Source organism: Alosa alosa, chromosome 4, assembly GCF_017589495.1.
Source record: "Alosa alosa isolate M-15738 ecotype Scorff River chromosome 4, AALO_Geno_1.1, whole genome shotgun sequence".
In the NCBI taxonomy this organism is placed as follows: Eukaryota; Metazoa; Chordata; class Actinopteri; order Clupeiformes; family Clupeidae; genus Alosa; species Alosa alosa.
In genome coordinates, this window is record NC_063192.1 from 25,151,033 (window position 1) to 25,174,001 (window position 22,969).

At 40.9% G+C, this 22,969-nt stretch overlaps 2 protein-coding genes across 7 annotated transcripts in view; one reads left to right on the top strand and one right to left on the bottom strand.

Moving 5' to 3' along the window:
- Window positions 1–314: 314 nt before the first annotated feature.
- Window positions 315–14,203, bottom strand: LOC125293179. 3 transcript variants are annotated; one of them, XM_048240915.1, is made up of 7 exons: window positions 13,195–14,191; window positions 12,412–12,486; window positions 12,150–12,238; window positions 9,084–9,265; window positions 6,487–6,545; window positions 5,301–5,408; window positions 315–1,595 (listed from the first exon to the last, which is right to left on the bottom strand). In XM_048240915.1, exons 1-7 carry the CDS (start codon window positions 13,234–13,236, stop codon window positions 1,374–1,376), a joined length of 777 nt encoding a protein of 258 aa, XP_048096872.1. In that variant the 5' UTR covers window positions 13,237–14,191; the 3' UTR covers window positions 315–1,373. The 3 variants fall into 3 exon arrangements, with proteins under 3 accessions (XP_048096872.1, XP_048096871.1, XP_048096874.1); XM_048240914.1 differs by having other exon boundaries at window positions 12,406–12,486; window positions 13,195–14,190; XM_048240917.1 differs by lacking the exon at window positions 315–1,595 and adding an exon at window positions 2,636–4,111 and having other exon boundaries at window positions 12,406–12,486; window positions 13,195–14,203.
- Window positions 14,204–20,903: 6,700 nt separating this feature from the next.
- Window positions 20,904–22,969, top strand: part of LOC125293479 (receptor-type tyrosine-protein phosphatase V-like) — a 5,318-nt gene continuing 3,252 nt past the window's right edge. For 2 of the 4 annotated variants that reach the window (XM_048241404.1, XM_048241407.1), the window contains exons 1-4: window positions 20,904–20,983; window positions 21,306–21,406; window positions 22,399–22,518; window positions 22,803–22,902. In XM_048241404.1, the coding sequence (XP_048097361.1) occupies window positions 21,363–21,406; window positions 22,399–22,518; window positions 22,803–22,902 (264 nt within the window). In that variant the 5' untranslated portion in view covers window positions 20,904–20,983; window positions 21,306–21,362. Of the gene's footprint in view, window positions 20,984–21,257; window positions 21,407–21,458; window positions 21,707–22,398; window positions 22,519–22,802; window positions 22,903–22,969 lie in introns of those variants that run through there. The other 2 variants (XM_048241405.1, XM_048241406.1) reach the window with 2 other exon arrangements.

A 22,969-nucleotide genomic window follows, 5' to 3' on the forward strand; every position in this document is an offset into this window, starting at 1 on the left:
ATTTCAGCATTGCAGCAAACCGTTCGTACTAATGCTCTGAATAAAAATATCACTCAGAGACTCAAAAGACAGTTTATAGTCACAGGAATGTGACAGAAATCTTGGAAACGTGCTATTAAAAACAGAAGTGCATAATGGAATATGTATTTAATTTTAAAAAATTATACTTTATTTTCACAAAACAGCATTCATTCAAGAAATATACGAATGGCAGCAATTGTGTTATGACAAGCTTTTATGGAAGTTGCTTTTATGGAAAGACAGTGTCTCCCATCCATAAGTATAAAGGAAAAAACATAGCAGAAACAAAGATGTCTAAAGATGATTTCTTTACTTCCCTGGCAATGTCAACTTATAAAGATAAAAGGCATCAGTCAACCTGTAAACACTGAATCATCAGAGGATCTTTAACTATAGCTTACCCACTTTCACACATACAGAGAGAGAGAGAGAGAGACACACACACACACAAATCATATAAAATGTTTGGACATCATTTTATTGAAAACAATGTCCAATCTTTGGTCAAAAGAACCCTTCTGCAGTTATCATAGCACCTACAGTAGAGCATGCTAACATCAAACACCTCTAAAGCCAACTCAGAACCACTGTGTTTATTGCACACCCTTCATGTAGTAGAAATGGCAGACATTGTTTGTAAAACAAAATGCCATGAGTACTAAGGTAGCTGTGTTAGTCACCCAGTGTATATTGTAGAAACAGCTTAAGCCAGAACTAGCCAGCTAGTTTTATACTAGGGCTGCAACTAATGATTATTTTTATAGTTGTTTAATCTATAGATTATTTTTACGATTAATCAATTAGCCCATTAATATCTCCTCAAATATCTTGTTTAGTCCACACAGCAAAGATACTTAGTTTACAAAGAGGAGTAAGTGAAGCTGAACATATTTACATTTAAGAAGCGATAATCAGAGTATTTTGTTATGAATTAACCGGTTACCAAAATAGTTGGTGAAAAAATGATTAAACTAATACCAAAAGAGTTGGTGATTCATTTAATAGTTGACAACTGATCAATTAATTTATTGTTGAAGCCCTATTTTATACTCAGGTGAAACTGGTTGTATAGGATGAATATGTAACGCATTATGTGTTGGTTTTGAGGGCTAAAATGCTCCTGCCAGTAGTCTGACAAAAAGATGGCAATGTTATAAGGCAGTTGGTCTTTAAAAATTGTTCATGACAGCAGACACAGTCATATGAATGTACACACACACACACACACACACACACAAACACACACACACAAACAAGCTACTTCCTCCAAGAGTGTAGCTGACTGGAGGGTTCCTTGTGCTCAGTGGCTCCTATTTCAGGATGGGGGGGTCCCCTCTGGTCCCTTGCTGGGGTCACTGGAGAGGTGAGCCCTCCTCTGGCGGCAGCGCTGGTGAGGGCGATTGCTGGCGAGCGTCGTACTCCTCAATGAACTCCTGCATGGCCTCCACACAACGCAGGCCGATCTCCCGCAAGTTGTCCTGCAGAGAGGTCTGGATAGGCCGCTCCAGCGACGGGTCCTTGGCGATCAGCATCTTCACCACCACGCCGAATGTGTCACAGTCTTGCCGGTACACCTAGGTGCAGGCAGGACACACACACACAAACACACACACACACACACACAACACACACACACACAAAGACATTTTGAGAAAAACACTCATTTATTGAGTGGGTAATATGAACCATTTGTGGGGACAAAATGTACATACTATGCCTGAAAATGACAATAAGCAGATACTTCACTGTTTTAAACAAACAGGTCCAACACATGAGAATTTTGTGGTTGAGGGAGCAAGTCATAGTTATAGCCATAACCACACATCAGAGATGTAACCAGTTGATCCTTATAGCCATAACCACACATCAGAGATGTAACCAGTTGATCCTTATAGCCATAACCACACATCAGAGATGTAACAGCTGATCCTTTGGGCTTTGATGTGCAGGGTCAACAGCATGAACCAAGAAGAACGATGTTTTTTATGATTTTTATTTTTCTATATGATATGCAAATTCAAATTAATTGAATAATAATAAACACATTTAAAGAATATATTTGGCAGAATCCCTTTAATCCAACCTATTGAAATGAGAAAGCAATAGATTACATAACACATGACTCACTGCCACCCATGGTATTTTTCATGAGTTCACAATTTGCTTTCAATATCCCATCTATCATTGGTGTATTTCTGGTCACACTCTATTGCAAAGCCCTGCTGCATCAGCCCCTTCCATCAGCCCTGTGGCCATTTGACCATGGGTGTGTCCATACAGCATAGCAGCATGTCTAAGATAACTAGGGCTGTGTGTTGATAGTGTCCAGGATTACACTGAACAGTTCCTCTCGTTAAAAATCCCGACGTGTCCTTTGCCACGTCCCGTCTGGGGAGAAAGCCATCTGTCCCAGTTCTGCTGTGGACGCGTACACCATGGTGCACATCGCCTCACTAGGAGTGCAGCCGCAGCCATGCTAAAGATATCTCTCTTCTCTCCTTCTCTCTCCTCGCTTTCTTCCCGCTCTCACTCTTCTCACTCCCTCCCTCCCTCCTCCCTCTCTCATTCCTTCCATCGCTCTCTCTCTCTCTCTCTCTCTCTCTCTTTGCTTTGCTCCTCTTTGCGCCTTCATTTGATTAGTGCTGAGGAATGCAGAGCCTCATAACCCTGAGAGGAGTCTAGAGGGGGAGAGCAAAGAAGAGAAACACTTTTGGACTTCTAACAATATTCATCTTCAACACACCATTTGAAAACCACTGAAAACAAGGCACCCGAAATCATTAATACAAATGTACCCCTCTTTCTCCCTGAACCAAAAGAGAAAGATAGTGGAGAGAGAGAGAGAGAGAGAGAGATGGTGTGTGAAGGAGAGATGAGGAGAAAGGGAAGCAGCCGAAGGAAGGGGACATGCCTGATGTGTTCCAGTCATGTGTGTGCCATTAAGAGTGGATTAGTAGCTCAGTCAGATTGCACACATGACCACACACACACACACACACACCTATACACACAGGCGCACACACATGCAGATGGAAACACACACACTCCCTGCTGCTATTTGGGGGAATGCATGCAACAAACACACACACACACACACACACACACACACACACACACACACATATAAATACCCTGCTGCTACAAACATACACACCCCATAACTTATTCAACAGGATTAATCCATGACCTTTCCCAGGCCCATTTCTAGAGGCAACACACACACACAAACACACACACAGATAGAGAGAGAAAGAGAGAGAGAGAACAAACCTTTTTGACCCCATTCATTGTTCTGAATCATAATCCACAAACCATCATCCCCTACTCTCGATCAAAACACTTGTCTAACACAAAGAGAGGTAAATGTATCCACAAACAACCACACATAGAAACACACACACACATGTACATACGCACACATCACACACACGCACTAATGCAAAGACCCCCACAAAAAGGCATTAGCTCAAAAATAACCCACATGTATTTATTTTGCCCTCCATTTTGAGTCTGTTTTGAGTTATGTAAACGTGTTATATAGCAGGTTGCATAATAGGTGTCAATGAATGAGAGAAGCTTCTGCCAATCATTACAAGGCTGTTAACAAACCGTGACTATGTATTGTTCCTGATGCTATGTTTTACTCAGCCTACTGGCAGTGTGTGTGTGTGTGTGTGTGTGTGTGTGTGTGTGTGTGTGTGTGTGTGTGTGTGTGTGTGTGTGTGCATGCCTAGCAAGTATGTGAAGATGTATAATCTCTTTCTGAATATATACGTAATGTATACACAATTTATGTCATTCATAACGTATACACAAACACAACACAATTCAAGTGTGTGTGTATGTGTGTGTGTGTGTGTTTGCATACCTATGCATAAGTATGTGCTGTACACTACACACACAAACAGAACTAAACGCTTCAGCTACCTGTTACCAAACCCCCTCTGAACAGCACCTACCCTACTTGCCAGTGGTAACCATGGAGATTGGGGGACGGGGAGAAACTGAGAAGGATGATTCTCCTCCTGCCCACTGAGTCACTCCTCATGTGCTCAGCTTTAATATAGACTCTAGTGCTCACACACAAACACTCACAGTGTAGAACAGTATAGAACACACACACACACACATACACACAGAGACACAGATACACACACACACACACACACACACACACACAAAAATAACACTCACTGTATTTACACTGAAATTGTGAAATTCGGGTGTCACAACATTCAGAGACTTCCTGAGAGTCTATCTGGAGAGTGCTATTAAAAAGTAACATAGTGCTATTACTAACGACTATTGAGATAGGACAAATGTTTTGTTCAATAGTAACCCACTGGAACACTTCAGCAACGGCTTTGTTTTATATTCTCATAGCTATCTCAAAAATATTGGAAAAGACATTGTCTCCAGCTCTCATATTGACCTGTGATCAGTGACTACATTTTTAACATGGTCTGACAAATTAAACATTCAGAAAACTTCCATGGAGACAGTCATCACTGCCTGCCAATGATTTTACTGTGTACGCCACACACTGACATTAAGGGGGTGGACTCCTTCGGTGAGGTCTGGAGGAAGTTAACAAGAAGTACTAACACTGTGGTCACACTTCAGTTTCAGAAGGCAACAGTGCAATGTACGTCAACGAGGGTTTCAATACTGTGATGTGTGGTGAAAGTACATGTTGTTTCACATTACTGAGTTCATTATCTAACACCATGGACTTACACTGATTTACATATTTTATTTATTACATATTTATTAAATAAAACACAAATAAAACCGGCTTTTATTTCAAAACTCCTTACCTGTCCACTACTACGCTATATGGAGTTGCAGACTATTTAACACAAAGTGTCAAGTTTTTAGTTATAAACTTGCCTTTATCGTAACTATGTGACTAATACACAGTATCTCTCCAATCAAGCTAATGTGGGTCAGGGATCTGTTTAGGTAGTTTAGCAGTGGCCTCTCGAGTGATAGTGTTGAATGCTACATGCTTGTGGAGTGGCCACTCACAAGGTCAAGTGAGCGGGTGGGCGGAATTTGTGTCAGTTTGTTGAGGAAGATGACTGCCTAGATGAAGTGTGTTTGTGTGGAGCCTGACTCATAGTTATGGTTATGGTTATGATTATGATATGGTTATAGTCCTTAACAGACGTTTTTGTCCAAAGCGACTTATGCAAAAAACAACAGATTGAAAAAGCAATAGAACAACAGAGAAATGGAGGTAGCTAGCTCGCTAGCTAGCGTTTTGGTGCGTAGCTCACCTCCTCGATCTCCTGTCTCTTTCGCTGGATGGCTCTGCTTCTGGCTGAAGCCCTGGACACAGCAGACGGCTCCTCCCTGGCCTGGGGGGCTTCGTCTTTCTGAGACACCTGGACGAGACAGAGGAATGATGCCCACCGGTTATTGACAGACTGCACGCCAGCTGAGCAGCTCCGGGGTCAAACTGTGCGCTGTCACAATGAGACGGAGTGGCCCTTCAGATCACAGCTGCTGATTCCAATCACCTCTCCTGACCGTGTGGCTTGGACTGGCATGGGGTGATCTTTTTACATGAAGCTAATCTAAGGGACACAGGGCAGGTATGAAAAAGACAGAGGGAAAGAGAGAATAAGAGAGAGGTAGAGTAAGTGGGCAAGAGACAGATAGTGGGAGAGAGAGAGAGAGAGAGAGAGAGAGAGAGAAAGAAAGACAGACATGTTTTCTCCTCCTGAGAAAAAGGGCTCGGATCCCTCCAATCAATTACAGTGAAACAATGCCCCATCTCCCAAGTCCCTCTACAGTCATCCAGCAACGGCAGGATTATTTGTGGATCCTAATCTAATTTGTGTGCCAGTTACGAGAATCAGTTCAGGATTCCATCTTGGCGCAATTTGGCTGGTGCTCCAACTGTGCCCCCCTTTTCCCATCATCTCCACACAGTGTTTCCTCTTACATGGGTCTCATTCTGTTTTGATTCTCTCCTGGATGACTGTGTGTATGTGTGTGTGTGTGTGTGTGTGTGTGTGTGTGTGTGTGTGTGTGTGTGTGTGGGGGGGGGGGGGTAGTGTTTTTAGAGGATTCAGGCAGGCTAACGTTTTATGAGTTCAATGATCAGTATGGCCTGAGGGGGAGATTCACAAGATGAAGGCGGCACGCATACCCATTAGCCAGTCTCACTGGAGAAGGCCAGATACATCACATCCACAGAGCAGCAAGACAAGCACACACAGGAACAGAAAGAGAGAGGGAGAATGAAAAAAGAGGAAGAGGGGGAGGGATAGAGAAAGAGAGAGAGAGAGAAAGAGTGAGGTGGGGTGAGGGGACAACAGAGATCCATCAGGAGTGAAGTTGTTTGTTTCTTTGTTTCTTTGCTTGTACATCAGTTACAGTATGTTGCGAGTACCGTTTGGAGAGGCTCAGATGTAAGGTGCCATGGTAACCTAACATGATGCTCATGACAGCTCTTACCGTGAATGACAGGGAGCGCTTTTCCTCTCTGCCTGAATCTGCAGATGCACGGGGAGTTCCTGAGGGCGATAATACACACACACACAAAATTTCAATTTAAAGTGCAGTATCACCATTGACCATGATTTCAGGAAAAGGGGCTTGGATCGCTTTAGATTGATGCTGGAAAACATGTTATGAAACAATTTTGTTTTTGCTTTGTTGACATTTTGTATAAGGAACTTATGACAGTAAAAGTGCAAAAATAGCTCGCCTGGCAACGTCATTCACTGTCCAAGACCCTTTTTCGTCTGTGACACAGCACTGCCTCCCTCTGTTCATGATGAGTCAGTGCAGGTTGGGCAAATTTGTCACTGCATCAAAAGACTTTTAAAGTCATAGCATACAATATATACCCCATCTAAATATTTGCAACATCATTTCCATTCCAAGATTCTACTGATAAGCCTTAGGTTATACGTTATTTTCCTGGTAAATATACTGAACGTATGAACTTAAACATTTTAAAATTAATTAATGATAAATAATTGGGCTCAAGGTTTGTTTCTGTTGTCAAATGCATTTACAGTTTATATAGAGTATATAGAGTAGAGTTTATATAAAGGATCAGGTAAATTCATTTAGCCTAAGTGACTTAGTATGACAAACCTATGAATGTTGGCCAATTAACTAGTCTATATGACAGCAGTGGTCGACATATACAGCTAGGTGGAGTAGTTTAGTTAATTTTTTATAGGAAACAGCAATGTCTGTTTCGTTCAAACAAAATTATGGGAAGAACTTTGAATATTTTGATGAAATGTATTTCCCTTATCGGTAAGTAGTTTTGAAAAACATGTGCGCACCCAAATGTGTTCACCAAAGTGTGCATATCCGTACGGTAGGTGGTTTTGTAAACATAAGATAATGTGGCTGCTATTTGCAGAGTCCTTTGTGGTGCAGTGACATTTCCTCCTTCCGCTCCCAAAATAATCTGTTAACTGATAATGCTGCAGTTTAGAATTCACACCATGATGCATTATTCAGTTGTGTATTATTCAGCAGTGTATTATTTGTCTTAGTAAAAGCCAGAAGACATACAACAATAATTTGAATATGGAACCAGGATGTTGTAGGAGAATATACTTTATAACAAGTGTTGTTTTGCATTTTGTGTGTCAGTACAGACATCATACAAATATTCCCTGATTACTTTTAAAGAATTCAAAAAGTGAGTTGCAAGCTTGGCATAATAGGACGCATGGTGGTGAACAATCCTTTCATTTTGTCACGGCATAAATAACTCAGATCAGCAAAGGCCCACCATTATGCAAGTGCAGCCTAGGGCCACCACAACAGCACATCTGAGCTAGCATTGCTACCAAACTTACACTGGGTTGGAAGAACTCAAAAGGTCCAGGAGCAAACTAGCAAACGAGTCAGGACGGGATCAGGATTCACATGTGGTGCTGCCCAAAACTGGGCCATGGCTGTCCAACCAACCAGAGATGTAAAGTAACTAGTACTTTGTACTTGTACTTTTCAGTACTTCATTTGGAACAGACCCATACACACATTCACACATCCCCAGCCATACCTATATGCACACTGCACACACATGCACCCCTCCCCCCATCCCCCATATCCACACATTAGTAAACAAAACATGCCCATTACCCAACCACACCCATATGCAAACACAAATACACACACTCCACACAAACAGACACACACACACACACACACACACAAGATCTTTTTAGAGCCAGGGTAAACCACATCTGAAATAATAGCTTTTGGTAGTCACTATTTGCATTCTGTTTTTTCCCAAGTTTTATCAATCACCACATCACTTTTTTGAATGCAGCACTTTCTGCTCCATTTTCTCACACTCATCATCAACACACTTAGATACGTTTCTAAGGTCCCAGCAAATGCTGCATGCGTGAGTCTAGCACGAGGGTCATGTGACACCAGGGTTGTGCACAATTCTAATTAAAATTCTGCTTCCTGTTTGCTACCTCAATTGAAATGCAAGTGAAATTCAAGAATGGAATTGGAATTTAAGAGCCAGTTTCAATTCAATTCTGGAATGTTGTACAAGCCTGGCAGACACAGAAGACAGACACAGAACAAAGTGGCTCCGGTCACCTAGGCCAGTGGCTCTCAACCGGCATACAACCGAGGCACACTGGTGTGCTATATGAGGCAGAGTGAGGTGCTATGAGGCACACTGGTGTGCTATATGAGGCAGAGTGAGGTGCTATGAGGCAGAGTGAGGTGTGCTATGAGGCAGAGTGAGGTGTGCTATGAGGCAGAGTTGTGTGCTATATGAGGCAGAGTGAGGTGCTATGAGGCACACTGGTGTGCTATATGAGGCAGAGCGAGGTGCTATGAGGCAGAGTGAGGTGTTATGAGGCAGAGTGAGGTGTGCCATGGAATTTTGAGGAAACCGATGCACATACAGGCTCATAAAATGAACACCGCTTTTATAGCTTATGATAATGCGTGTGATACTTCATAATCAGTAATGGTCATGTGCCTTGGCATTTTGATTTGACCAAAAAAGGTTGAGAACCTCTGTCCTAGGTGACAGTGTGCAGTTGTGGGTTGCTCACCTTTGGTCTGCTCGGACGGAGAGGGTAATGGGCAGGGGACTGGCTCGGGCCGAGAGGCGGGCGAAGGCGATGGTTTGCGGTGCGACAGAGGGGCCCTGGGGCCGTGGTCACCCTGATGCCGGTGAAATCCAAGGCTGAAACTGGGCCTGCGGAAGAACCCTCTGTCCCTCGCTGGAAAATACCTGAGATGGGAAGGCACAGGAAAAATTAACTTCACAGCAGATCAACTGCATGCATGAGTCACAGAAACAAGTCTGGTCCAACACAAAAAGTTAAGTTTCCCGAAGGTATTTTTCACAAGTGAGTGACAACACTGCAATGACCAATCCTGGTCAATATGAGGAAGGACTGAAGTCATTATAAAAGATAGCCAGAGACACATCACTTCCGCAAAATGATTTTGTTACAAGAACTCTAGTGTAATGTCAATTTTATGTGCGAAGACAAATATAACAAAATATAACAAAGTATGGAATACACAAATTAAACAAAAACTGACGACTACCTACCACACAATGGTAGTACATTGTTCTGGAAAAAAAAAACTTTATCTATATATATATTTTTAAATCTGCATATATTATAGAAGCACATGATCTACATCCTGACTGCATCAATAATTTGACTTTGTTCATAAATTCAATATGAAATGTGTGGAAATCTTGAGATACTCGAGAACAGATTACTGCAACAAAAAGTTTCTTTTGGAAAGAATGTTTTTCATTGCTTCTATCTCCAAGGTCAAAAGCTGACTGAATTCCCTTTCACTTTCTCTACAAATCACACTTGAATGACTGGTGCGGATCTCTAATGCATTCGGAACATGTAGTCCTTGGATTTCTGCCCTTTGTTCTTTGAGCCTCTGTTCACTGCAGGTGGATGGTGTCAGAGAAAAGCAATCTATTTTGTACTCCAGACTCTTCCAGCAAGTCTGCACTACTTAATCTCTCATCCACATCCTGCTAAAACAAAGGAGAAAAATCCACACTCCATGGATTGTGTCACCCAAGGCCTCCTGGTTTTTCATTAAGTAACATACAACTTTTTTGCACTCAGCAGTATTTCGAAATCAATCGGGAGGTCGAAGAGAAAGGTAGGATTCTGTAACTGGTTTTACAGGATCAATTTGTCTGAATCACATACTGTACCATGCTTGTCACCGTTTGAGGTTTTGTGTTTTGGTTTGGGACTTTTAGTTTGTAGTTCAACATGTGTTCTCTTGTTTACTTCCTGTTGTCTTTGTTACTTCCTGTGTCCTGTGCCTGTGCTCCTGTGTTCCTTTGTTCCCAATCCCAATCTCTCCCCTTTCACTCACAGCTACCTTCCCCAAGTTAGGCATATGGGATCTAAACATGAAACACAGGGTTACCCAAAGAGTATATAAACAACTACTTATTTTTGGGGGCACTTATACTTTTAACCGGAGGGTTGCTGGTTCATGTTTGCAACACCTAACCCCTCTTTGCTTCCCCGAGCAGCTTTTTGTGTTATCAATTTAATGATAGGTCGCAGATGCTGTCTCATGCCTGTTATTAGCGTTTTGAAACCTTACAAACTCACAGAATTGATCACTTACAACTGATGTCAGTTCAGTGTGTGAGGGTTCAGGGTTTTGGGTTTAGGGGAGAGATTGGGATTGAGCCCCTGTTTCTTGTCTCGGCCCCTCACCTGAGTCTTGATAAGTTATTAGTCTGAATAGTGCCTTGTTCCATGTTTACCTGTGTCTCCTTGATTTTGTCCAGTGGTTTGTGTTCTTTTATTAGTTTCCTGTGTATTTAAGGTCTTGTGTTTGTCTTTGTCCTTTGCTCGGTCATTATAGTTTGTCATGTTGATTTCGCCAGTGTTTCCCAGACAATTGAATTCCATTTGTGGTGGTTGGTTTGCAGAATTAACTTGAATGCAACCGTTTTTAACAAATCAGCATAGGGTGGTTATGATGCTAACCAGATTTAAGCACACAAATTAAGTACAACCTGGAAAATCATTGGGTGGTGGTCAATGTTGATATTGTGGTTGGCTGCCACAAATAAGTCAATGTATGGGAAACACTGTTTGCTGTTCATGTGTTTTTCAAGTATTTCATGTAAGTAAAGCTCTGTTTGAAATTAAGCTGGAGTGTGGTCCTACATTTGAGTCCAATCCCTAGCCTGCAGCCGTGACAATGCCAGCATGGCATACTTTGTTGCTATCATTATCATTATGACATACAAAAGTATCATATAACAGAGCGAAGTATACACAATATCAAATCACCATAAAAAATATTGGTGCAAATCCTGTAGAAGTCCAACAACTGGTTTAACTGACTGGTCTCTCAAGAAAATATCTTTACAATCATTCCAATAAATTACTTTTTGTTTTTCTGATAGATTTAGTAGCAGACCAGTCCATTCTTACTCTTATCCTAGTAATGTGTCAAGCTTAGTCAGTCACTTACAATGCACATCAGGTTGTTGTAGCAGTTAAATATTAGCTCTCTTTATGGAGATGCAGTAATACAATAGTGTACAATTGCACAGCTGTGGCCAGGGTGATTGTGTTTTCCTGGATTTCCCCACTCTTAGATCATGTCATTCTTTTGGAGTTTCTATATATGTGGGTGGTTTTAGAGTTTCTATATATTTTGGTGGTTTTCTCAGGAGCAGGGGAAGTGGTGTGGGTTTTATGCCTGTCAAAAAGGACTTGAGCTGGGGATGTCTCTTTTGGAGAATGTGCAGCACCATAGCGAGGCGAACGTGTCCTATGCAAACATGTGTGACAGTAATAAACATAGTGAGTCACAGACTAGTTGTGTCGTGTCATTTTCCATAATCTTCACATAACGCAGAGATAAGCCTGCCACATACATGCAAAACAGTCTGCTAGTAATATTCTGCAGCTGTACAAATCCATGTCTCCTTTAGAGAACTACAGAAGCAAGTTATTATCATGACTTCCCTTTTCATCTATGGATGAGAATAGATAGATAGATAGATAGAGAGAGAGAGAGAGAGAGAGAGAGAGAGAGAGAGAGAGAGAGAGAGAGGTTGCAAACAAGCAATGTTTCCTCTTCCTCTACTGTCTTACCGAGGCCTGTAGAATCTGCCACCGAACCTGGGCCTGTATGGACGAGTTAGCCGCGAGGGGCTTCTGACTCTTCTGAATGGTCTGTCATCCTTTAAAAATATTATATTTAATATATTTAAATAAATAAAAATAGTAGTTCACAATAGGCAACATAACAATACAATGACTAACTGTCAACACAAACAGTGAGCCCGTTGAATTGGTAGTTAGTTACATGTTAATAGACTTTCTCAACATTTCTGCTCGGTGAACTTACACTCACACGCTTGATATGGTTATCCGCGCTTGACCTTTTGTCCCCCGGTTCGTCCGTGCGCTCGCGGTGGCGGGTGGAGCCCTGCAAAGCGAAAGCAAAAGCTTAGTGACCAGTGTTTGTGCAGCAGACTGACTGCTATGTGGCAGAATTTGTGAGACAAATTACTCTCGAGTGATAAAGCCAACAGACGATGTCCCAATCTATCCAATGACCATTTTACATTAGCTAACTGAACGTGCAAGAATGCGCGATGATGTGCACAATAAAATGTAGCCGTCATTTAAAATGACTTAACCTGATCATGTAGAGGCTACTACCCCCAATATACATTACATTTTGACAACTCTTCGACACAACTATTTCAACAATCCTGCATATTTCAGCAACACCGTAGCGACAGTCCATTCAAATATGTTCACCAAACTTAAAGTTCATAACGAAACTAGACAATAAAGATACAGGCGAGCATAATTCAATCTTAAGATGAATGTAAAATGAAAGTATGGAATGAAAGTAGGCTATCTATCGTAGGCCTATATATGAGAGCCCATACGCGCAAGGTAAAACTAAGTTGAATCAAACTTTAATCAACATGTGAATGATTTGCCCATACTTCGATACAACACTTTCAACAACATTATCCTACCCTATGTCTCCAAATGAATTACCATGGTTATTGTATTATTAACAATAGGCATATCAGTTGTCTGTCATGCAAGCGGGAGTGAGATGGTAAATGAAAAGCAAAATATTTTACAAATAGAATGCTGTTAAAACTTCATTGCTTACCGTTTTTCCGTAGCCCTGTGGGTATTGCGCCCATGTAGTCATGCCTCCACTTCTGTGTGCTTTCTGTCTAGTGGCACGGTGTTGCTCCTCTTAGACCAGGAAGTGGTCAACTTACTTTCATTATCGGCAGCTCTCTAATGCCATTCTAACCTAGCGCTCTATCATGGTTTTGAACGTCTAATAAACACAAGTAGCCTAACCATACGCTGCGCTGCATAGCCTACCTATTGCTGAGCCACCCGCTTCGAACGTTATCACTCGATTGGATGGGCGTTATCACTCGTAATCAGCCTCATAGTTATGGGTTATAAGGGGCCATCAACACCTTCTAGCAGGTTCAGAAGGCTGTTATCATCTATTCGCATGGTTGATACTCCGATACGAACACATTAGGATCCCAGAATCTATCACGTGACACACGCAACCACAAGAAAGAGGAAACGCTGCATAGAGCGAGTCATGGAGAAAGTTAGCGACGTCAATTTTGTAAATAGCCTAATAATTGTGTTGTTTTTTGTTGTTTCGAACAAAATATAGGCCTACTTATCTGACCAACACTGCTTCATAGTGTACAAAGCCTAGAATCGCGCGAATTTAGTGCAATTTCTCAGTACAATTCAAAGGCTGTAAGTAAAAGTCGTGGACAAATACATGATATAATCCTGCTAAACATATTAGGTGATGTTGTTTGACATTAAATTGTCTAGTCTTGTCAGTCTCACATTATCAGCTGTTCTTTGAGTCTGGGTAATTCATGGGACAAACTGTTATATCCTATAGGCCTACTACCGTTAAATACAACATAGCCTAAGGGTAATTATGTTGGTTGCTATGGTGGTTGCTAGATTGGCATTTTAGTGGTGGTTGCTAGGTTGTTAATAGGGTAACTGATAAGGTTGCTAGGGTATTGCTAGGGTAGATATGGTGGTTGCATGCTAAACTAACCGGGCAGTAGCCTACGACATGAGTTAAAAAAAAATGCATGCAAACTAAACTCCATTTAATTTGCAATAATGTCACGTTTTTACATGACATAGGCCTATATGCAGTTGTTTGATTGCACGCATGTTTGCATTTTGCAAGGTCTATTTATGTCTGTCTATCCCGCCTTCAACACTTTACATATTGCCTTCAGCGCTGCGCAGCCTCAGGTCAGCTCACTTCACTTGATCAGTTCTTGGCGAACGGTAGTGTACACACAAAGTTAGCTAAACTGCTAGAATGAGCAACAAAAAACAAGCATCTTTAGCAGGTCACTGGCCAGAGTGTTTGAGTCGCTAATAATTGTGTTGTTTTTTGTTGTTTCGAACAAAATATAGGCCTGCCGCTGCAGAGATTTCTTACAGAAAAAGTCACAGTTAGCTGCACATTTTAGTGATGAGGACTGGGTGTCAAAACTCGCTTACCTGTGTGACATATTCTGGTTGCTTAATGACCTCAACCTGTCACTCCAGGGGAGAATGACATGGGCGTAGATTTAGAGTGGGACGCTAAGGACTAGTCCTAATCAATATTTTAAAATGACAAAATTGTCCCCACCAATATTTTAGCGAACTCATTTGTGCTGCTGATTCCGACAGCCAGCACAACATTAGGCTTCAAGAAACGTCATATGATTTGCTGAAAAACAGAGGGAGAGGGGCTATCTGACATGCACGCTACACGCACGGAGTGTCAAAGCACAGGCTACTGGCAGTCAAGCGAGCGGGTGTGTGTCAACGACAATGGTAAGTTGCTGTCTGCCAATACATAGCCTATCCCATAAAAGGCCAGAGTAAAACATTGTGATATTCCCTTTGCCCTTCAGCATACATGTTTGCCCCTTTTTGTGGTTTGTAGATCAGCTATGCCACCCAAAATACGAAGCTTTTTCATTATTCAGTCTAGGCAAAATAACTAGCCATACAAACTGGCAACTGGTGACCTTTCAAATGCGGATTTTACTGTGTAAAATAGCATTAGTTGTTAGGATATTACCCAGGATATTGTCACAGCTAAACCTAGCTTCTGTAATCTTCCAGCCAAAGTTAGGAGTCATGTTGAATAGGCTAAGGGTGTGCCGCATGGACAGTCGCATATAGGCACATAATAGAAGTCACCATCACAGACTGGGCTACCAATCTTGCAGTCGCAATAAACAATGGATCCGAGACATTTTCCTGTTCCTATATTCTGTTTATGTACGCTAATGTATTTGTGAATGTAGCCTGCACAATGCAAAGAAATAAAAGATAAACTGTTGCATTTCCATACTAGAAATGAACATTGCGAGACACTTATCTCTTCTATGATCTCATTCCAGAAAAATATTCTTTGACTTGTTAGTTTTTTGAACATTTATTTTATCTAATGACATTGCAAACATGATTAATTGAATCCACATATCCTTGCACTTGCAAAACTATTTTTCACTAGCCTAAAACCGTGAGACTTTCACGTTCCTCTTAAAGTGACAAGCACTCAATTAGATTTACACACCACAAGTGATGATATTAAAGACAAGTGTAGCCTAATCATTTAAATATCAATATGATGTATTCAAATTACTAAATATGTTTAGCTATTAGTAATCATGCAGATCATAAAATACTATAAATAATTAACAATATAAGTTTATAGTTTATATGAATTCCAAAATAGCCTATGACAACCATCACTTTCTATGTGTGTGTGTGTGGGAGGGTCAATCAAATTCTATGATTGCCACTGATGTGAATGATCTCACAAATCACACAAACCAAATAACATTTTTAAAAAATCGCAATAGTATCGAAATCGAGATTCTTTACTTGCTATTGGTATTGAAACAATAATGTTGGTATTGTGACAAAAGGAGTTGTGAATGTGTCCCCACCAAAGCTGAGACCAAACCTACGCCCTTGGAGAATGACGACTGTCTTTAAACTGGCAGATAAAGTCGCTGCATTTAAAGCCAAGCTTGATTTGTGGGGACGACGAGTGGACCGGGATGTAGGCTATTTGATATGTTCCAAACAGTAGTGGGGCTTTTGGGAGAAACTGAGGCAGGGCCCTTTCTCTCGCAGCTGGTGCACGATCACCTTGTTGCGCTTTCAAATGAGTTTGAGCGTTACTTCCCATCCTCCAAAGATCCACGGCAAACCAATGAGTGGGTCCGCAACCCATTTGTCAATATCCCGAATAGTCCTAACTTGTCAGCGCGGTGGTCTTAAGAGTGTGTATGAGGAAACCTCTCTGGCGGGTTTTTGGATCAAAACCAAAGCAGAATATCCCGAGATAGCCGTAAAAGCGCTGAAAACGTTGCTATTTCCCACGACGTAGGCCTATCTATGCGAGAAAATCTAAAAATCTAGACTGGAGAAACTCAACATTTGACACCTCCACCTGTTTAGTGTTCTAAAGACGTCAAATAGTCCGCTATAGTTACCAAATTCATAGCCAAAGAGCCAGAAGGAAAGACGCATGGATGGCTATAAAAGCTGTGCTTTCATTATTCAACTAAACACGACAAATAACCCTTGAGCCAGCTCCTTACTATGTGAACTCAATGGCAATGCAGCGTTTGTTTGCACCTCCAAAAACATACATGGCGTACCTGGTTACCTCGCAAAAACGCCCACAAATACCCGTATGTTTGTGCGAAAGATATAACCATAGACATAATATACATAGACGCCGCATCGACCGCTACTCCTTACTAGCGCTGACGAGATTTGGAGCCGCCATCTTGGACCGGTCATCTACTCCACTCAGTGTAATCTGTTTGGCCGGTGAGATGAGCTGTCAGCACACTTAATTAATCATATCTCACTGAATACCGAACAGATTCTCACGCGGTTTTTTTTGCTGCAAAGGTCATACATGTAGCTATGATACAGGACACATGATTTAGCGTATTTTAATATTCATAGTGGGTTTAACAGTAATAGAATATTCTGATATATGATATAAAGTGACCTGACGTCCGATATCAAAACTGGGAACATAATCCATGTTTGACAGCATAGACAAAACTAGTTTGATACAAGTTTAATGAGTTAAATAGTTCACAGTTGACAGAAAAGTTCCATCAACAGCATTATTCACAGTCCACAGAAAGGTTCCATAAACATTTAAGTGAGATCAGTGCCATTCAGACATCTGAGGGTATTCCAAGTAGGCCTATGTGGTTTAGTGACAAACTTGGGTAAATTGACTCAGAATAAGTTGTAAACCTCCCAGTAGAAAAGCTGTATGATACAGGAAACATGGTTGTGTATATTTTAATATTCATAGTGGGCTTAACAGTAATAGAATATTCTGATATATGATATATTATAAAGTGATGACATCCAATATAAAAAAACTGGGAACATAACTAATCCACGCTTGACAGCATAGACAAAAACTGGTTTGATACAAGTTTTAATGAGTTAAATTTACAGAAAAAAATCCATTAACATTTTCAGTTCAGTGCCATCAAAAATAAAGTGATGAACAGACATTGGCGTGGCATAAAGGAAATGGAGTAACTGGGTTCAAAATCAACAGCATTTGTTAGACAAGTTCCATAAATATTGTAAAGTGCAAGTTTGTAGGTTTGTTTCTGATCCTTAAAAAACAGACATTGGTTTGGCATAGTAAGTGTAACAGTTCATCCATTCAAGACAAAAGAGGACTTGTCACTTGAACAGTGTCAATGGGTTCATCAACAGCATCTGTTATTTACAGTTCACAGAAAGGTTCCAATGACATCAATATAAAACTGGGAACATAACTAATCCACGTTTGACAGCATAGACAAAAACTGGTTTGATACAAGTTTTAATGAGTTAAATTTACAGAAAAAAAAAATCCATTAACATTTTTCAGTTCAGTGCCATCAAAATAAAAGTGATGAACAGACATTGGCGTGGTATAAAGGAAATGGAGTAACTGGGTTCAAAATCAACAGCATTTGTTAGACAAGTTCCATAAATATTGTAAAGTGCAAGTTTGTAGGTTTGTTTCTGATCCTTAAAAAACAGACATTGGTTTGGCATAGTAAGTGTAACAGTTCATCCATTCAAGACAAAAAGGTGACTTGTCACTTGAACAGTGTCAATGGGTTCATCAACAGCATCTGTTATTTACAGTTCACAGAAAGGTTCCAGCCCCAAAGAAGAGATTAAATAAAAAGGAATTAAGAAACATTTTAGAAACTGCTAAGATCAACCCGTTCATTGCAATCAGTAAAGAATCAGGGAGTGTCTTCACAGGCTCAGTGAGACAGAGGTACCGTCATGCAGTTGGTTCTATGATTTCGACAACTGGTACATGTCATTTTGTATGTTCCCACCTTGCTAAAATTGCTTGGGTACACTTTGGCTGAGAACAAAAGTGCTTCAGACAGCAGGTGGGCAAATAAGATGGCATAGTAAACTGGGTACTCCATAAAAGAGGACTGAGTCAACCAGACGATGGGAAAATGGGACACAGAGTGGCGAATGCAGGTGATGAAGGTGGAGCTCATAAATCAAACATTCAGTCACAGTGTAGCAGATGCCCTGCAGTACTGCAATGAAGAGCTGCACCTTCCTCAGTTCCAGGGGTGTGAGGAGACCGTTCAGTTCATTCACAGTCTTCTTGAACAAGGCAGTTGTTCTGGAGAGATTCAAAATAATAAATAAATGAATGAAAAGGAATTTGAGAGGCATCTTATTCTTGTCAGGGTAAATGACATGTGAATAATACAGTGTTGGGCAAGCTACTTCAAAATTTTAGTGAGCTAAACTATCAGTTACTCTGCCATGAATAAAACACTACACAAAACTACCACCCAGTCAAATGTATTAGTAGCCTAACACAAACACAGCAGTAGGCTAGTTCACTACATAGGAAGCTACTTTAAATTGTGCTAATTTCACATGACAAGAAAAGTGTAGCTTGTCTGGCTAAGCTACTTGATAAATAAAGAAGTTGAGCTATTGAAAAGTTACTTTATTCAGGAAATAGTGAGGCTACCACCAACACACTTATGCTACAAGTAGCAGCTAGCGATTGCCCAATAGGCTAGTCTGTGCCACTTGTGTAAAATTCACCGACCAAATCTAGTATGATTTATTTCTACAATAGCCTTCTTGTGTCAGTTGTAATCTAAGTCAGTGTTATGGAATATGACTTATCAAGTCTCAGTTCATAGCCGGGTGAACACCGAGTAAACATAGCCTAGCTAGATGGCTACGATTTTCATACAGTAATATCAAAGATTGCTCCTTCTCAGCTCTCTGGTAATATTCTATTCACAAAATACAACCAATAGTACGGTTATGTTAAATCTTACTTGTGAAAAGTAAATCCCCCGAGTATGGTCCGCCGATTTGAGAAGGAACATGCTGCACAGTGCTGTACAGTGCTGTCATCTTGTGTCTTCTGCTGCAACGCAACGAGGAGTATGACCGGTCCAAGATGGCGGCCGCATTTCTTGTTTCCAGCAGCCAATGCGGCGTCTATGTATATTATGTCTATGGGTATAACCACCCGCTGCAGTAGACCATAGGATGAGAGAATGTGTTCCACAACACAGCTGTAAATGGGAGCAAGGACTGAGGTGTCAAGGCCAGCATGCTTCAGCCCCTTCAGGAAGTGGACAAACCAGGCCTTGTTTACATGCTGGCTGTCTTGTTGTTTGTAGCAGGACACCACTTTAACAGCTCCTTTGTGTAGGTGTTCTGTTGGAGTTATATAATGAAATGAAATGCAACCTCTACATCAGGATATCAGGAACAAGGATCTGTGAAAACATAAGTAGATGGGAGAAATTTAAGATATGTTTAGAAAAGATTGCAGGACCATCCCTAAATAAAATATCAGGACACCTTTACAGATAATATACAGATAATGTATATTGGTGAGATAAGGGTAAAACTGTTGTGGGTAAATATTCAAATACTACAATAGGCCTACTATAAAATACAACTCTACAACTTCAGGTCTCAACACTGTAGTTTTGGAGGAATATATGTAGCAGGAAAAACTGTATTTTGGACATTAAAAGCTGCATTGCACTACGTAGTACACTGCAGGAATGCAATATTTTGGAATAAATGCAATAGGCTATGTTGTATTGAACGGTAGTAGGCCTATAGGATATAACAGTTTGTCCCATGAATTAGGCCTACCCAGACTCAAAGAACAGCTGATAATGTGAGACTGACAAGACTAGACAATTTAATGTCAAACAACATCACCTAATATGTTTAGCAGGATTATATCACAATCGTACTCATTTCGATAATTTAACAATAACGTGTCAACAATGATTTAATACCTAAACACGTATTTGTCCACGACTTTTACTTACAAGCCTTTGAATTGTACTGAGAAATTGCACTAAATTCGCGCGATTCTAGGCTTTGTACACCATGAAGGAGTGTTGGTCAGATAAGTAGACCTATATTTTGTTCGAAACAACAAAAAACAACACAATTATTAGGCTATTTACAAAATTGACGTCGCTAACTTTCTCCATGGCTCGCTCTATGCAGCGTTTCCTCTTTCTTGTGGTTGCGTGTGTCACGTGATAGATTCTGGAATGTGTTCGTATCGGAGTATCAACCATGCGAATAGATGATAACAGCCTTCTGAACCTGCTAGAAGGTGTAGATGGCCCCTTCTAACCCATAACTATGAGGCTGATTACGAGCGATAACGCCCATTCAATCGAGTGATAACGTTACTTTTAAATGCGGAAGAGATACAGTTTTGTGTTCCGCATTGTAGCTCAGTGCTGGACTGACAGCTGGCACTTAGGCTGCTACAGGATATAGTAAGCCTACTCCTGAAGGACAGGGTGCGAGCATGCCTAAATAAAATCACATGACTTTAAAGAAACACTATTTTATTCTAACTTACCCTATAATAGAGAGAATGGCGTTTATGATTATGCCACTGCATACCCAGAACACCTGTAACTTGGACATGACCCCTTTAAAAAAAAAAAAATGAGGCCAGCCTATCTAGTGTTGCTAATATTTAAGCAAATGACACTTAATATTTCATTAATGGTCCCACTAACTCACAGTCTAATATCTGTGACTTTACTATTACCAAACTTGGCCAATTGAGCCACAACATTAACAAAAGTAATACACTTTGTTTTGCTCACACCACAGTCTATCGTTGCAACAGACATAATTGACCTGGATCCTGAAGCTGGAGGGACATTGAACATGCAAATCAACAGATGCACATCAACACATCTCACCTCCATCAGGTACAGTAGGCTATCTTCTCTCCACCTGCTCCTTCGCTGTCTGCCCCTCCTCTTTCACCTGAGGCACTGTGGCTGAGGGAGTGGTGTGGGTGGATGAGGTGCTCATAATTACAACCTGACAGACAGGTAACCTACCTACCAGGAAAGCCTGTGTTTTCGCTCTCTCCATTCTGCGGTTTCCCACGCCTCTGTTAACGTCAGTCTCAAACTCAGATCCTTTACTCTTCCTCCATGCATTTCTCTTGCTTATTTTACAAAATAAGCTATTGGAACACTTACTGAAGAAACTTTAAAAGAAAGGTAAGCAATTGGGAGTCTTTCTACACTTCTGTCAGAATGTGGGATAGCCCTGGGTTTTGCTGAACTTGTTGGGGCAGTTTTTTTCTCTCTCTCTCTCTTGTGTTTGGGTAGTGCTACTCATAGCTGGATGTGCTGTAAAACCTTAGAGACATATGCTGTCTCGCCTGAAAACCAAATATCTGAACATAAGACAATGTCAGAACATGGCGACAGATCACAGCCACACATCTTAAAAGGTCATCACTTGTTGTACCTCATGAGGAGTAGTTTTGTTACATGACCTGTAACAAGGTTTTCTCTCCTGATTCATTTCAGTTGGGTAATGTTTGGATATTGGTATTGGTCGGTTGTGTCTCTGTAATGATTTGATTTCTGATTGGATGATGCTGGTAGAGACTGAGCTCTATATAGAATGAGTTTGAGTTTGAGTTTGAAGAAAGGTTAAAAACACAAAAAATGTATAACACAAAGTGATTTAAGTTGAAGGGCACATTCTTCTTAAAATGTTGTGGAGAAGGAGCAGGGAATTAGCCTCAGGCTAATATATTGTTGTGCTCACAAAACAAGCAAAGAAAGTGTTTCTGTGACAGCATTGTTGATATTCTTCTTCAGCACCCATTTCTACATGTAGAATATAGGCTTTCTCTGGTGCGTGTGTGTGTGTGTGTGTGTGTGTGTGTGTGTTCTTACAGGCCATCCAATGGGATCCTGCTAGAACAGCACAGTTTCTCTCGGACCTTATGCAGTCAAGCTCCAGAGGTCCAGACAGTCCCATACTCAGTACTTCATCTCAATCAGTGTTTAAACATGATGTGAGTTAAACGAGCATACTTCTGTGTCGTTTGGATAATTCATTTCTAAAACAGATTAGGTGTGAAAAGACACTGTTTGGCTCGCACGCATATGTGAACATGAAACAGCTGTAGCTGGCAACAATATCATTTGTAAGTTGAAAATATATCACTGGCTTGTCTAAAGACACTGCCACGCTGTGCCCAATCTGGGATCCCTGGCCTACATCAAGTGCTGCTTACTAGCAACATCCTATATGTCTTTACATTGCATCTTATTACCCTTGATTGTGACCCTCTTATAGGGTGAGGACATTCCCCAGAGCACAGATCATAAAGGATTTCCAAGAACGTTGCCAGTACCTGGCAAAAAACAACAATGAGGGGTATCAACAGGAGTTTGAGGTACAAAACTACCAGATTACATCTAAACGCGGACTGTCAGTTCGCTGCTTATTCTACATAGTGGTAA